Raw genomic sequence first — 14130 nt, 5'->3', positions numbered from 1 at the left:
ACATATGTTAAAGATAAGATAAGATTGTTTGGTTGACACCATGCATTCCATGCTAATTCCATTCCTAGCCTCAGGTATGGTATGGAGCTCAATCAACCTCTCCACAGCTACAGTCAACTCCACCATTCATCTGCCATCAGTGCCATGGTTATATGGATCTCAGCTCCATCCTCGCCACTCACCGAGGCCTCGCTGTCATGGCAACTGTCAAGCTCCCCGCCCTATCACCGCCCTCGCTCCATCAAGGGAAGAGTATGTATGCCAGTCTGTTTCACCAGCCACTCGTACCCCTCCCTCCCTCCCTCCCGTTTCTCTCACTAACTCTGGTTCTCCAGTATCAGGTTCCAGATGGGGGTCTGGGTTCGGAGGCGTGTCCTCGTTCGATCAGAAGGACGCCCCGCTACACAGACCCCAGGCCAAAACACTCAGGGTATCCTACCCCCGGAACCTGGCCTTCATCCTTCACATTGAATGTGGTCTGTACTCTAGTGAAATGCCATTAACAACAAAGAGAATGTAATGTTTGTGTTGGCACCGTTTGTTTTACATCACCATTACATCACCTAATCAACGTGAGTTAGACTTTAATATATTAGCACCCCTCACTTCACACAGGTGTGATTTTTTTTACTGTTAATAAATACTTCAATCAATCATTCACTACATAAGAAATGGATGTTGGTACTACTGAAAGAATGATACACTCAATATTTTTGTATTACAAAAATATTATTATTATTATTAATAATAATAATTTTAAACAAGGCCTAACGAACGACCTATTAAACTTCACTGGTGGTGTGTGTGTGTGTGTGTGTGTGCGCGTGTGTGTGTGTGTGTGTGTGTGTGTGTGCGTTCTACTGTGTCGCAGGCTGTGCTCGGAGAGGGCGTGTCTAACTTCACATTCCAGGCTTGATTGACAGGTGCCCCGAGCACTGTAATTTAGTCCCTGGATTGCCTGTTGGAACAATCCAGACCAGAGAGTCACTGAAAAGAGGCGCAAATGAGTGTATTTTGACACGCTTTCCCGAGGCTATAACTCTATGAAATGAAATCAGTCATAGACGTTCCGTTTGATCCTAGATGACGATAGAAATAGAACGTGCATGTTGTTCGCAGACGGACGGAGTCTCTTCAGGAGGACCAACAGCCAGGACAGGTGCATGTCTGCTGGACTCTGGAGTCTGAATCCTTATTCCTTCCCAGGACAGATTCGCTGTCGTCCCACGCCAGCCCGGGCTGTTCATCAGTGGATCGGTAATCGGTATTTATTTACTAACACTCCAATAATAGAACTCTTTGGGATTACTTCGCGATTCGGTCAGTTTAAAAATGAAGTAATCGCAGCTTTCGTCTTCCACAACAAAGTCCCTCGGATCATTCGAGCGCACTCATGGAGAAAGTTACAGCCACTGAGCCAGCCTCTTCTACGTCGTCTGGGCTAAACGTTTGGACCACTAGATAGTAGTTACTGTGTTCTTGCAGACAGAGAGAGGCTGCATGAGAGTTGAGGCACGGATTTCCGCACGACACTGGCCGCCTGGATCGGGTTGCAATGGAGAGGAACGGCGGCAGCGCTGGGACCCAAACGCCGCAGCAGCAGCAGCAGCGTTCGCTCAGCACCACCGGCGGCAGCAGCGCCAGGGACCGGCTGAACAGGTAGGCCATGAGGCAGGCTAACAGGCTAGCAGTGCCAGTGGATCAGGAGGGATGATCATTTACTATAGTAGCCTACACAGTTTAACCTAACACTCGAGTTAACAGTCACCCGTGGTCTGTAACATTACATGACGTATCTCTATTTGGTTCATGACGATCAGGTTGGGGAGGAGGGGACCCTCAAGGACCACCGAGGTCCCGGTGGGTCCCGGTGGGTCCCCGGACGGACCCCATACGCTAAGAATCGGTGATGAAGTGCAGTGCACACTGGGATAAATCACAGTTTACACTAATATAATCACCGATAAACTTTCTATACGTTGTTGTTGTTGTTGTTGTTGTTGTTATTATTATTGTTTTTATTATTATTATTATTTTAAAGGTTACTCATCATCCCTGTCCCAGATGCAGCATCAGTAGAGTAGAGTTTATTTATTTTGGTCATTAAAACAAATCAATACAGTGATTGCTTTTTTTTGTGCAAAAGAAACATTGACCAAAGGTGTATAGGCTGAAGCCTAAGCTTATTGTGCCTACCCTTCTAACAAATAAATGGCTTTCATATAGGTAAACAGAAGGGGGAAAAAACAAAACAAAACAAATAACATAACATAAAACAAAGACAGACAGGACAATACAGTTAACAGGAACAAGGCAACAAAACACAAAACGAGAGAGAAATGAGAAAACAAAACATCATATCAATGTTCTATATACGTATCTACTATTTTTGATCTATATAATTTTTTTAATTTATTTATTGTACTATAGTTTTTTAGTTCGTCATCCAATCCATTCCACAGCTGGACCCCTCTGACCGATATGCACCTCTCTTTGATGTTTATTCTAGCATCTGTTTGTTTGTTTGAATATGGAAGTGCCTCTTAGGTTGTAGAGGTCTCTCTCTAAGCCAGAACAGCTCCTGGATACAGCTCGGGAGCAGGTGATTGTGTGCCTTGTACATTGTTATTGCGGTATTTAGATCTACTATATCTTGGAGTTTTAGGGTGTTTAATTGAATGAATAATAGGTTGGTGGGTGCGTAATAATCAGATTGGGTGATAATTCTTATGGCTTTTTTTTAAAGTAGAAATATTGGCTGGATAGTTACCTCCACACAGTAATTGATGTATGGGAGTACGAGGGAGCAATACAGCATATATAGTGAGTTCTGGTTTAGTATAGGTTTAGCTTTATACATTATTATAGCAATGGTTTTAGATAATTTTGTCCTTAGATTATTTATATGCGGTTTCCAATTAAGTTTACTGTCAATAATTAAACCTAAGAATTTATTCTCAGTCGTCCTGTGAACCTGCTTACATGTCCCACACCACAAAATGGACAAATCTGATAATGTCAACCTAGCCCGACATTTAGACTCTCTCGTAGAGTGTTTTTCACACACTGGAGTTTAACCCAACACTGGAGTTAACAGAGTCACCCGTGGTCTGTAACATGACGTATGTCTATTTGGTTCATAACGGGAGTCTAAATGTTGGGCTAATGTCAACCAAAGACTGAAACCCACCATGCTTTATGGTACAAATGAGACTTGCTATGTGTATTGGGACATTTGACAGGGGAACATACGGTTGTATAGCCTACTTTAACACAGTGTGCATGTCAAGTTAAGTGGTTTACATGGTCTTATTGTTGTATCTATTACTGTAGACAACTATTGGCTAGTAACCTTTATTTCCTTCTTGAGAGTGTAAGCAGCTGCAGTCAGATTATAGGATTACATAAGCATCTTTGAGGCTTTGAGTTGGGCCACTGTCTCTCATAGCTTTGAGTTGGGCCAGTGTCTCCCATAGCTTTGAGTTGGGCCACTGTCTCCCATAGCTTTGAGTTGGGCCACTGTCTCTCATGGCTTTGAGTTGGGCCACTGTCTCCCATAGCTTTGAGTTGGGCCAGTGTCTCCCATAGCTTTGAGTTGGGCCACTGTCTCCCATAGCTTTGAGTTGGGCCACTGTCTCTCATGGCTTTGAGTTGGGCCACTGTCTCCCATAGCTTTGAGTTGGGCCACTGTCTCCCATAGCTTTGAGTTGGGCCACTGTCTCCCATAGCTTTGAGTTGGGCCAGTGTCTCCCATAGCTTTGAGTTGGGCCAGTGTCTCCCATAGCTTTGAGTTGGGCCAGTGTCTCCCATAGCTTTGAGTTGGGCCAGTGTCTCCCATAGCTTTGAGTTGGGCCAGTGTGTCTCCCATAGCTTTGAGTTGGGCCAGTGTCTCCCATAGCTTTGAGTTGGGCCAGTGTCTCCATAGCTTTGAGTTGGGCCAGTGTGTCTCTCATAGCTTTGAGTTGGGCCAGTGTCTCCCATAGCTTTGAGTTGGGCCAGTGTGTCTCCCATAGCTTTGAGTTGGGCCAGTGTCTCCCATAGCTTTGAGTTGGGCCAGTGTCTCCCATAGCTTTGAGTTGGGCCAGTGTCTCCATAGCTTTGAGTTGGGCCAGTGTCTCTCATAGCTTTGAGTTGGGCCAGTGTCTCCATGGCTTTGAGTTGGGCCAGTGTCTCCATGGCTTTGAGTTGGGCCAGTGTCTCCCATAGCTTTGAGTTGGGCCAGTGTCTCCCATAGCTTTGAGTTGGGCCAGTGTGTCTCCCATAGCTTTGAGTTGGGCCAGTGTGTCTCCCATAGCTTTGAGTTGGGCCAGTGTCTCCCATAGCTTTGAGTTGGGCCAGTGTCTCCCATAGCTTTGAGTTGGGCCAGTGTCTCCATAGCTTTGAGTTGGGCCAGTGTCTCCATAGCTTTGAGTTGGGCCAGTGTGTCTCCCATAGCTTTGAGTTGGGCCAGTGTGTCTCCCATAGCTTTGAGTTGGGCCAGTGTCTCCCATAGCTTTGAGTTGGGCCAGTGTCTCCATAGCTTTGAGTTGGGCCAGTGTCTCCATAGCTTTGAGTTGGGCCAGTGTCTCCATGGCTTTGAGTTGGGCCAGTGTCTCTCATAGCTTTGAGTTGGGCCAGTGTCTCCATAGCTTTGAGTTGGGCCAGTGTCTCCATGGCTTTGAGTTGGGCCAGTGTCTCCCATAGCTTTGAGTTGGGCCAGTGTCTCCATAGCTTTGAGTTGGGCCAGTGTGTCTCCATAGCTTTGAGTTGGGCCAGTGTCTCCATAGCTTTGAGTTGGGCCAGTGTCTCCCATAGCTTTGAGTTGGGCCAGTGTCTCCCATAGCTTTGAGTTGGGCCAGTGTCTCCCATAGCTTTGAGTTGGGCCAGTGTCTCCATGGCTTTGAGTTGGGCCAGTGTCTCCATAGCTTTGAGTTGGGCCAGTGTCTCCATAGCTTTGAGTTGGGCCAGTGTCTCTCATGGCTTTGAGTTGGGCCAGTGTCTCTCATGGCTTTGAGTTGGGCCAGTGTCTCCATAGCTTTGAGTTGGGCCAGTGTCTCCCATAGCTTTGAGTTGGGCCAGTGTCTCCCATAGCTTTGAGTTGGGCCAGTGTCTCCCATAGCTTTGAGTTGGGCCAGTGTCTCCCATAGCTTTGAGTTGGGCCAGTGTCTCCCATAGCTTTGAGTTGGGCCAGTGTCTCTCATGGCTTTGAGTTGGGCCAGTGTCTCCCATAGCTTTGAGTTGGGCCAGTGTCTCCATGGCTTTGAGTTGGGCCAGTGTCTCCATAGCTTTGAGTTGGGCCAGTGTCTCTCATGGCTTTGAGTTGGGCCAGTGTCTCTCATGGCTTTTCTCTCAGTCTGAAATCAGATTGCTGATGACTCAGTTCATTGTCACAAGTTCACAACAGATGGGCGATGCACAAAAACACACACACACACACACACACACACACACACACACACACACACACACACACACACACACACATCTTATATTAAAAAGAAGATGGACAGATAGAGATAAAAACAGATAAAAACAAATCCTTCTATGGGTAAACATTAGCTCTGGTCCATAGCCAATGCAGGGCAGAATCATAGAAGCATTGGCTATGGACCAGAGCTAGGTAAACATTATAGCCGATTAGTAGGGCTCTCACAAATTCTCACAATCTGAATCATGAAAGTTTACTTTACGATTAATTATCATACAAATAACTATCGTAATATGAGACTGTTGGGATTATGATTTAATTATGTTTTTGGCATTGAAATTTACTGGAACATGTCATTTTTGTTTGTCCTTTAGCCAGGCTTTGAATGGAAACTATTTTGACGTTTATGCAAAATAATTGCAATAATCTAAAATAAGAGTTAGCTCTACTATAATGTTACTCTAATGCCATTGCCACCATGGTCATTATGACAAAGACTTGGGGCTTTGGACAGTCTTAAAGGACAACTTTAGTTTTGGTTCATGTTTTAGGCATTCAAGCATGGGGCTAAATATGTATTTTTCTACAAAATATTACGGCGATTTTGTTTTTTATTATTTACTATAGTCCTACTAGACCCCAAGAAATTACTTCTGGCCATAAAAGATCACGAGATCTACTGAATGTGTCAAACTGCATATTGAGCCTATGACACACAGTGTGGCTTCCCCCCAGTAGGCTACCTTCACATTCAGTAGATCCTGTGATCTGTGGCCAGATGTAATTTCCTGGGGTCTAGTAGGACTATAGTAAATAATAAAAAAATAAATCGCCATAATATTTTGTAAAAAAAATACATATTTATCCCCATGCTTGAATGCCCCCCCCTCAAAAATCCCTAAAACGAAAGAAAGCAGTAAATGAAAAATAAATAAATAACGCTAATCTTTTACTTTCTCTAATAACAACCTAAAACATGAACCTTGGTTGAAAAAAAATAAAGTTGTCCTTTAAATTAAGGAATGTTTTTATTCATGCTCATTTACTTCCTCCAGCGTGGATCCGTATGGCTTTGAGCGGAAAGAAGACTTTGATTATGAATCCTATGAAGAGCTGATGTCAGAGTACCTGGCTGTGCTCACTAGGCGAGCCATCCAGTGGTCAAAGCTACTCAAGGGCAGTAGCAAAGTGGAGAAGAATGTCAAATGTGAGTGTGTGTGTGTGACTGTGTGTGTGTGATAACCATTAAAGTACATTCATACATTTATAGATCTTTCACAGAATAAAATACTAGGTTCTAAAGTGAGTTGTTGTTGTGTATCTCCTTCAGTAAAGCGCTATGTACGGAAGGGGGTCCCCAATGAACACAGGGCTCTAGTCTGGATGGCTGCCAGTGGAGCTCTGGAGCGGCTGGAGACCAAGACGGGCTACTACCAGTCTCTACTGGTCGCCGAGCACGACCCCAAACTGGTGGAAACCGTCCGCATAGGTCAGTCGGTCGGTCAGTCAGTCAGTCAGTCAGTCAGTCACTCAAGCAAAAAGTGGAATAATACACACACACACACACACACACACACACACACACACACACACACACACACACACACACACTAGGGCATTCACTTCTAGTCATTTTTATTTTTTACTAGTTGCCTAGTTTACTAGTCGACTAGTTGTTTAACTACCTATTGTGTAAAAAACAACAACAAAAACATATTTATTTGACATTTAAAAACTGTGTACATTGGTGACTATAATCTACCTGATCTTGAGGCCTACAAAATAAGGGGAAAAAGATATATATATATTTATATATATTTTTTCCTTCTAATCAACTAGTCAACTAGTACCAACAAGGTCGACTAGTGGATTTACTAGTCGACTAGTTAGTCGACTAGTTGGTTAATGCCCTAACACACACACACACACACACACACACACACACACACACACACACACAGTTTCATTGTCACTCTCTTGAAAAGTCGTTCTCTCACACTCACTCAGTTCATTGGCACATTCTCACACACTTTCAGTCTCTTACTCTTTGCTCTCAACATGCACAATGTCTTTCTCTACGGTCTCCTTCTCTTAGATCTGAACAGGACATTTCCAGACAACGTCCTGTTCCGCAAGACGTCTAACCCATGTCTGCAGAAACCTCTGTATAATGTGCTCCTAGCGTACGGACACCACAACCCATCCGTGGGCTACTGTCAGGTAATGTTGAGCCAACCCATATGCGGTTGATTGGATGTTGTTGCGTTCAATTATATATGCCGTTGTTTGTACAAAATAGGCACTGTGTCCACACATTTGCAGGCAAACTGAATGGACTAGAAATGGATTAGAACCATAACGGTCATTGTCACATGAATCATGAGATAATTTGTAGCTAATTTGGTGGGGGTGGGAAAAAATCATGCAGTTAACATTAAAGAAAAAGAAAGAGGATTGCACTTAGAAAATTATCCGTTTTGAATCAGACATTTCATGCCTATTACAGATCGTAGAACGCATTAGACATCCAACCTTCATCAGTGTGTGTCACACACAAGTAAACGGAACAAACAACTTACACAAGCAAACCAATCTTTTTCTGAGTGCAGTATGTTTTAGAACAGTTTGAAGTGTAGTATGTTTTAGAACAGTTTGTAGTGCAGTGTGTTTTAGAACAGTTTTTAGTGCAGTATGTTTTACAACAATTTGTAGTGCAGTATGTTTTAGAGCAGTTTGTAGTGCAGTGTGTTTTAGAACAGTTTGCTAGGACAACGCACCAGAATCAGATGGTCAGAGTGTGGTGGAATACAAACACATTTATTATCTACAATAAACAATTTGTTGCATTTGTGAAAAAAGTGAAATCTGTGTTGTTTAAAAGATAGATAAGGTAGTTCATGCATTTTGGACACACTCTCTGTAGTGTTTTCTTGTTTAAAGAAAATGCGAAATGGTGGAAAATATAATTAGGGCGGAAATGCGTGTATATGGAGAGGTTTATCATGATCCAAGGAATCCAGGTGGAAAAAAGGTTGATTGTTTCACCTATGGTAATAAAACAACCATGTACAGTATAGACTAGAGCCACCATGAGGTTGATTTGAATCATTTGGCACGGAGTGTCTTCTTTTGTCTACTCTACTGGGAGTGTTTGCAGACATCCAGACCAGCAGTGTTTGAGATTAGCTGTGCACAAATACATCAAAGATGCGATTATCCATTTCTAATGGATAAAGCCTTGGCCTGGAGGAGAGGTCATCAGGTGGTCTCCAACCTTCTTAAGACACTCTCCAGTTGGCGGGTCAGCAGTGATTGGCCATTGAATCATTTCAATCTGTGTTTGTATCCTCAGGGCATGAACTTCATCGCTGGCTACCTGCTCATCGTCACTAAGGATGAGGAGAAATCTTTCTGGTTGATGGAGGCGCTTCTGGAAAGGATATTGCCAGGTGTGTATTGTGTTGTCTTGCACCACCAATAACTGTTATCACCGTTCTGGTTTGGCTCTCTGTGCTATAAATATCCCTTGCCGGAGGTCACATGGTCTTTATCTCTCTGTAGCTTAACCCATTCTGACCTGAGATCAGATTCTAAAAATGTCTTCTACATCCTGACAGTTTTCTGAAAAAGCTATGTTTCTATGTCGGATTTAAAAAAAATAGCAGACCTACAAGCTCGTGAGCTTGTAGATCTGCTATTTTTCAATAGCTAAAGCATAACGTAATGCTAACACCATGAGGGACACTGATGTGTCTGTATCTCACTCACTCACTCAAACCCACATGCACAGTTTGACGAGGCAGTCACACTGATCTGTGACTCTATGAATTAAATTACCTGGTTTATGATAAGCAGTGATTGTAAACAGGTTCTCAATGTAATGAGTCCCGGGTTGCAGGGGTGGTCTTTTAGACGAGCCCCAGTCCCACTTCAATAACGTTAGGAGTCATATTTTGCCATTTTTACAAACTGCTGCATTTAACTCCCAATATCATTTTATATGGTTATAATGTGGTTATTATACTCATGTAGAAAACAGAAGAAGAAATTATTATTATAACTAAAGCTAGCAAAATAAACTGAAATAAAAAACAGTACAGTAGTGCATCCCGTGGATGCAGAGGTCGTTGTTTTATTGCGTTTATTATTAAACTGCATTTTGGGATGCAAAATGCACCCTATTGTAATCTCTGGATAAGCATATAAAGCATGCATTAGATGTCCAAGGTGTTTAACCAAACTGTTAAAAAATAATGTATAAATAGCTAAGAGTCTAGACTCATCAGTGTGAATGTATTTAATTGTGTGTGTGTGTGTGTGTGTGTGTGTGTGTGTGTGTGTGTGTGTGTGTGTGTGTGTGTGTGTGTGTGTGTGTGTGTGTGTGTGTGTGTGTGTGTGTGTGTGTGTGTGTGTGTGTGTGTGTGTGTGTGTGTGTGTGTGTGTGTGTGTGTGTGTGTGTGTGTGTGTGTGTGTGTGTGTGTGACTAGACTACTACAGTCCAGCCATGCTGGGGCTGAAGACGGACCAGGAGGTGTTGGGGGAGCTGGTCAAGGTCAAAGCCCCCGCAGTGTGGCAGAGCATGGAGGAGCAGAACGTCAGCTGGACCCTGGTGGTGTCCCGATGGTTCATCTGTCTCTACGTAGACGTCCTCCCAGTGGAGGTGAGAGGTGGAGGGGTTCATCTGTCTCTACGTAGAGGTGAGAGGTGGAGGGGTGCATCTGTCTCTACGTATAGATGTCCTCCCAGTAGAGGTGAGAGGTGGAGGGGTTCATCTGTCTCTACGTATAGATGTCCTCCCAGTAGAGGTGAGAGGTGGAGGGGTTCATCTGTCTCTACGTATAGATGTCCTCCCAGTAGAGGTGAGAGGTGGAGGGGTTCATCTGTCTCTACGTAGAGGTGAGAGGTGGAGGGGTTCATCTGTCTCTACGTAGAGGTGAGAGGTGGAGGGGTTCATCTGTCTCTACGTATAGATGTCCTCCCAGTAGAGGTGAGAGGTGGAGGGGTTCATCTGTCTCTACGTATAGATGTCCTCCCAGTAGAGGTGAGAGGTGGAGGGGTTCATCTGTCTCTACGTATAGATGTCCTCCCAGTAGAGGTGAGAGGTGGAGGGGTTCATCTGTCTCTACGTATAGATGTCCTCCCAGTAGAGGTGAGAGGTGGAGGGGTTCATCTGTCTCTACGTATAGATGTCCTCCCAGTAGAGGTGAGAGGTGGAGGGGTTCATCTGTCTCTACGTATAGATGTCCTCCCAGTAGAGGTGAGAGGTGGAGGGGTTCATCTGTCTCTACGTATAGATGTCCTCCCAGTAGAGGTGAGAGGTGGAGGGGTTCATCTGTCTCTACGTATAGATGTCCTCCCAGTAGAGGTGAGAGGTGGAGGGGTTCATCTGTCTCTACGTATAGATGTCCTCCCAGTAGAGGTGAGAGGTGGAGGGGTTCATCTGTCTCTACGTATAGATGTCCTCCCAGTAGAGGTGAGAGGTGGAGGGGTGCATCAAAGTTGTGGTGCCGTGTCAGAAGTGTTCTTGATTAGTGTCAGAAGTGTTCTTGCTGAACCCCTAAACCACTGCTCCTGATGAGCAGGTTGGTACTTTGCATGCTTGCCTGGTGTGTGACACCACAGAGGCATGAGGCAACCGTCTTATCTACGCTGTTGATGATGGCATGATGTTGATAACAGGTTGATGACTACAAGTATATATCTTCTTCCCAAAAGGAAATTCAAACTAGGAAGGCCTGGTCAGCCTGCAATGACATGCATAAGATCTGGTCGTCCCAGTTTAGTAAGAGCTTCAAAGTAAAAATATTTAGGACGACTGTCGAGCCGATTTTACTATTCTATGGCTCCGAGAAATGGACACTTTCAAAGAAATTAGAGAAACAGCTGGATGGCACTTAAACCCTGACAGTTTTCTGAAAAACATGTTTCTATGTCAGTCATTCTCAAACATATTCATGTCAAGGACCCCAAATACGGTATATGACATTGGCCGCTGAAAATATGTTGTTCCAGGGACCCTCCTAGTACCAAAGATTTGAGTTAAAAACTCGCTCTGAAAGAATATATACAGTATTCAACGATTTTAGGCACATTTTCACGATTTAAAAAAAATAGCAGACCTACAAGCTCGTAGGCGCTATGAGCTTGTAGATCTGCTATTTTTCAATAGCTAAAGTATAACATAATGCTAAGAACACCAAAAGGGGTTCCCGCCCCCAACATGGGTTAACTTATTTTTGTGTTACATATTTTATAGGATTTAAATGGTCTGTGTAAAGTACTGTTTCATAGATAAACTGTATGGATTAGTTTGTTGAAATGGTACATTCTTTGGTTCCCTCTCTTCCACAGACGGTTCTGCGGATCTGGGACTGCCTGTTCTACGAGGGCTCTAAGATCCTGTTCCGTGTTGCTCTGACGCTCATCCACCACAACCAGACAGAGATTCAAGAGGCTGCCGGACTGCCGGACATCTGCCAGGTCTTCAAACAGATTGTACGCGGACCATTCGTTGAAGAATGCCATACTTTCATGCAGGTAAAAAAAAGTTTTATTTTTATTTTTAGGATTTGTACTTTATTTATTTTCTTTTGTATATAAGACATTGACAAAACACAACCAAAGAAATGCATAACAAAACAAACGCATAACAAAACAAAACAAAACAATATATCAGAGATGCACAGAAATATCCCGCAGTCCACCCCAGCCCCATTTCCAGACATATTCCTTCAGTGTATTTTTCTAAAGTCGCAGCCCGTTCAGAGCTCACTCAGAGCCAGAAACTAATCAGAGCCATTATACGTGCATTTGGTAAAAAGCCCCATTTTAAGTCATAGTCGTCCGTCCTATTGAGCAGCCTGTATGACAGTCGCTCGTAAGCGGCCAATAGTCCCATCGAGGCATCCCAGAGGATGGGATGGAGCCTTCCAGTCCTTGACCAACAGCCTCCTGACATGATGGCCGTTTGTATCCATTCAGCTAAAGGAGGAGCAACGTGCCTCAATGTGGCAACAGCCTGGGTGATAAAGGAATGTGTAGGCCTTTTATTCTCTCCAGTCTTTCATGTATAGCAGTCCAATATTCCTGAATTTTGGAACAGCCCCAAAGCATGCGTAAGAGTGTACCTTCTCTATCCTGACACCTCCAGCATTCAGGACCATCAGTCAAGCCGACCCTAAACAACATTCTATTTATAATTTTTAATTGAATCAACCTTGTACGTAGTTCTCTTGACGTTTTCCTTCCATTCCTAAGAATTCTAACCCAATCACCATCTGATATTGTAAGTCCTAAATCCCTTTCCCATGGTCAGTTTACATCCAGAGGCATCTAGGAACATGGCATAGTATGTAGAAGCCTCATTAGGGCCTGGGGCAGATCGTTGAGTCTCGGAGCACAGTTCATCTTAATAATGTTTGCCTTAATTACCCCACATAGAAAGAAACAAAGACCACCATCGTTCATCAGTCCATATTTTATCCAGGAGCTTCGAAGTTAGTTTTTACTAACTCGTCCAATTTAGAAGGGAAGATTATGCCTAAATATTTTATGCCCTTAAATGTATTTATTAGATCCCCATTAGCTTACTATGAGTCATAGCAGCTATTCCTCCTGCGGTCTTAAACATATCCTCATTAAAACATTTCTAACCATATTATTATTACATACATTCACAACATTCATCCAACACAATAATACAACACAAAACAACCCGTGATCCGTCTACTACATTTGATAGCTAGCTCCACAGTACAATCAAATCTTCAACATTGATAATAAAGTAAATAGAAGGTGAGATATAGTTTCATCTTATTGGAGGAGCACCAGTAGATAGTAAATAAAATACTAAATAGGTAGGTACATTCAATTGGACCAGTTGGTATATCCCATGTTAACCACTTAAACACATTGTGAGCTTGTATACTGTAGATCTGCTATTTCCCAGTAGTTAAATCCTATAACCTGCCTTTTTGTCTTTCCAGAAAATCTTCTCGGAACCAGGAAGCCTCTCCATGGCGACTATATCCAAACATCGGGACATGTGTCGTGCCCGCATTGTTGCGGAGGGGTCCTGAACCCTGACCTGTCAGTCAAACACAATACACATTCCAGGGATGTCCCAATACACCATTTTGTCTCCTTTACACTCCTTTGGCTTTGATGAGTGACCTTGGAGTTTTGAAAAGAGAGGATTCTGATTTGGGATAAACTCCCAACACCTCATTTGCACCTTCTTTTTTAGATGATGGTTGTTTATGACCAACTTTACTGTCACAGTGATTGCTGCATTTAATTTATGTGTCTTTAAATACACATTCAACCAATAGCACGGCATAACTGTAAATTCATTAATGGTATACTATACACAAAGCGATGACTATGCATTGTAAAACTTGTAGCATAATTTCTATTTTAGAAGCAAAATGAATGTTGCATATAGACTCAATTTGGGTACTTTCTAGATATTTAAAATAGGTATTTTCACTGTGAAGTCTTAAGTGGATTGACTTTATTTTCTATGAATCTGATGCATAAATGTGCACTTTACTCCTGATCGTGAGCTACAGCAGAGATAAAGCTTAGCAGAATGTTGTATGTATACCTAGTTGATGCCCTTAACCCATTCTGACCTGAGATCAGATTCACACGAGGTTTCCACTGGACAGACACTGGTCTGATTAAGCCACTTCTGACCTGAGATCAGATTCTAAAAATGTCAG

General features: G+C 43.2%; 1 protein-coding gene across 2 annotated transcripts; it reads left to right on the top strand.

The window, feature by feature from the left end:
* Nucleotides 1-983: 983 nt before the first annotated feature.
* On the top strand, nucleotides 984-14130 carry grtp1a (growth hormone regulated TBC protein 1a). Of its 2 annotated transcripts, XM_080765939.1 has the most exons (8): nucleotides 984-1659; nucleotides 6463-6614; nucleotides 6738-6896; nucleotides 7503-7627; nucleotides 8760-8856; nucleotides 9895-10067; nucleotides 11759-11944; nucleotides 13393-14130. In XM_080765939.1, the coding sequence occupies exons 1-8, from the start codon at nucleotides 1556-1558 to the stop codon at nucleotides 13483-13485; spliced, it is 1089 nt and encodes a 362-aa protein (XP_080622065.1). In that variant the 5' UTR covers nucleotides 984-1555; the 3' UTR covers nucleotides 13486-14130. The 2 variants fall into 2 exon arrangements, with proteins under 2 accessions (XP_080622065.1, XP_080622066.1); XM_080765940.1 differs by lacking the exon at nucleotides 6738-6896.

This window comes from Protomyctophum bolini (genome assembly GCF_963924005.1).
Source record: "Protomyctophum bolini genome assembly, chromosome: 1".
Lineage (NCBI taxonomy): Eukaryota > Metazoa > Chordata > Actinopteri > Myctophiformes > Myctophidae > Protomyctophum > Protomyctophum bolini.
Note: the sequence above shows the minus strand (reverse complement) of the source record. Positions and strands in the feature narration are given on the sequence as shown.

Coding starts and splice junctions, on each gene's coding strand:
- grtp1a (XM_080765939.1), top strand. CDS start 1,556: ATGGAGAGGAACGGCGGCAGCGCTGGGACCCAAACGCCGCAGCAGCAG. Junction 6,897..7,502: donor GGTGGAAACCGTCCGCATAG/GTCAGTCGGTCG, acceptor TCCTTCTCTTAG/ATCTGAACAGGACATTTCCA. Junction 10,068..11,758: donor TAGACGTCCTCCCAGTGGAG/GTGAGAGGTGGA, acceptor TCTCTTCCACAG/ACGGTTCTGCGGATCTGGGA.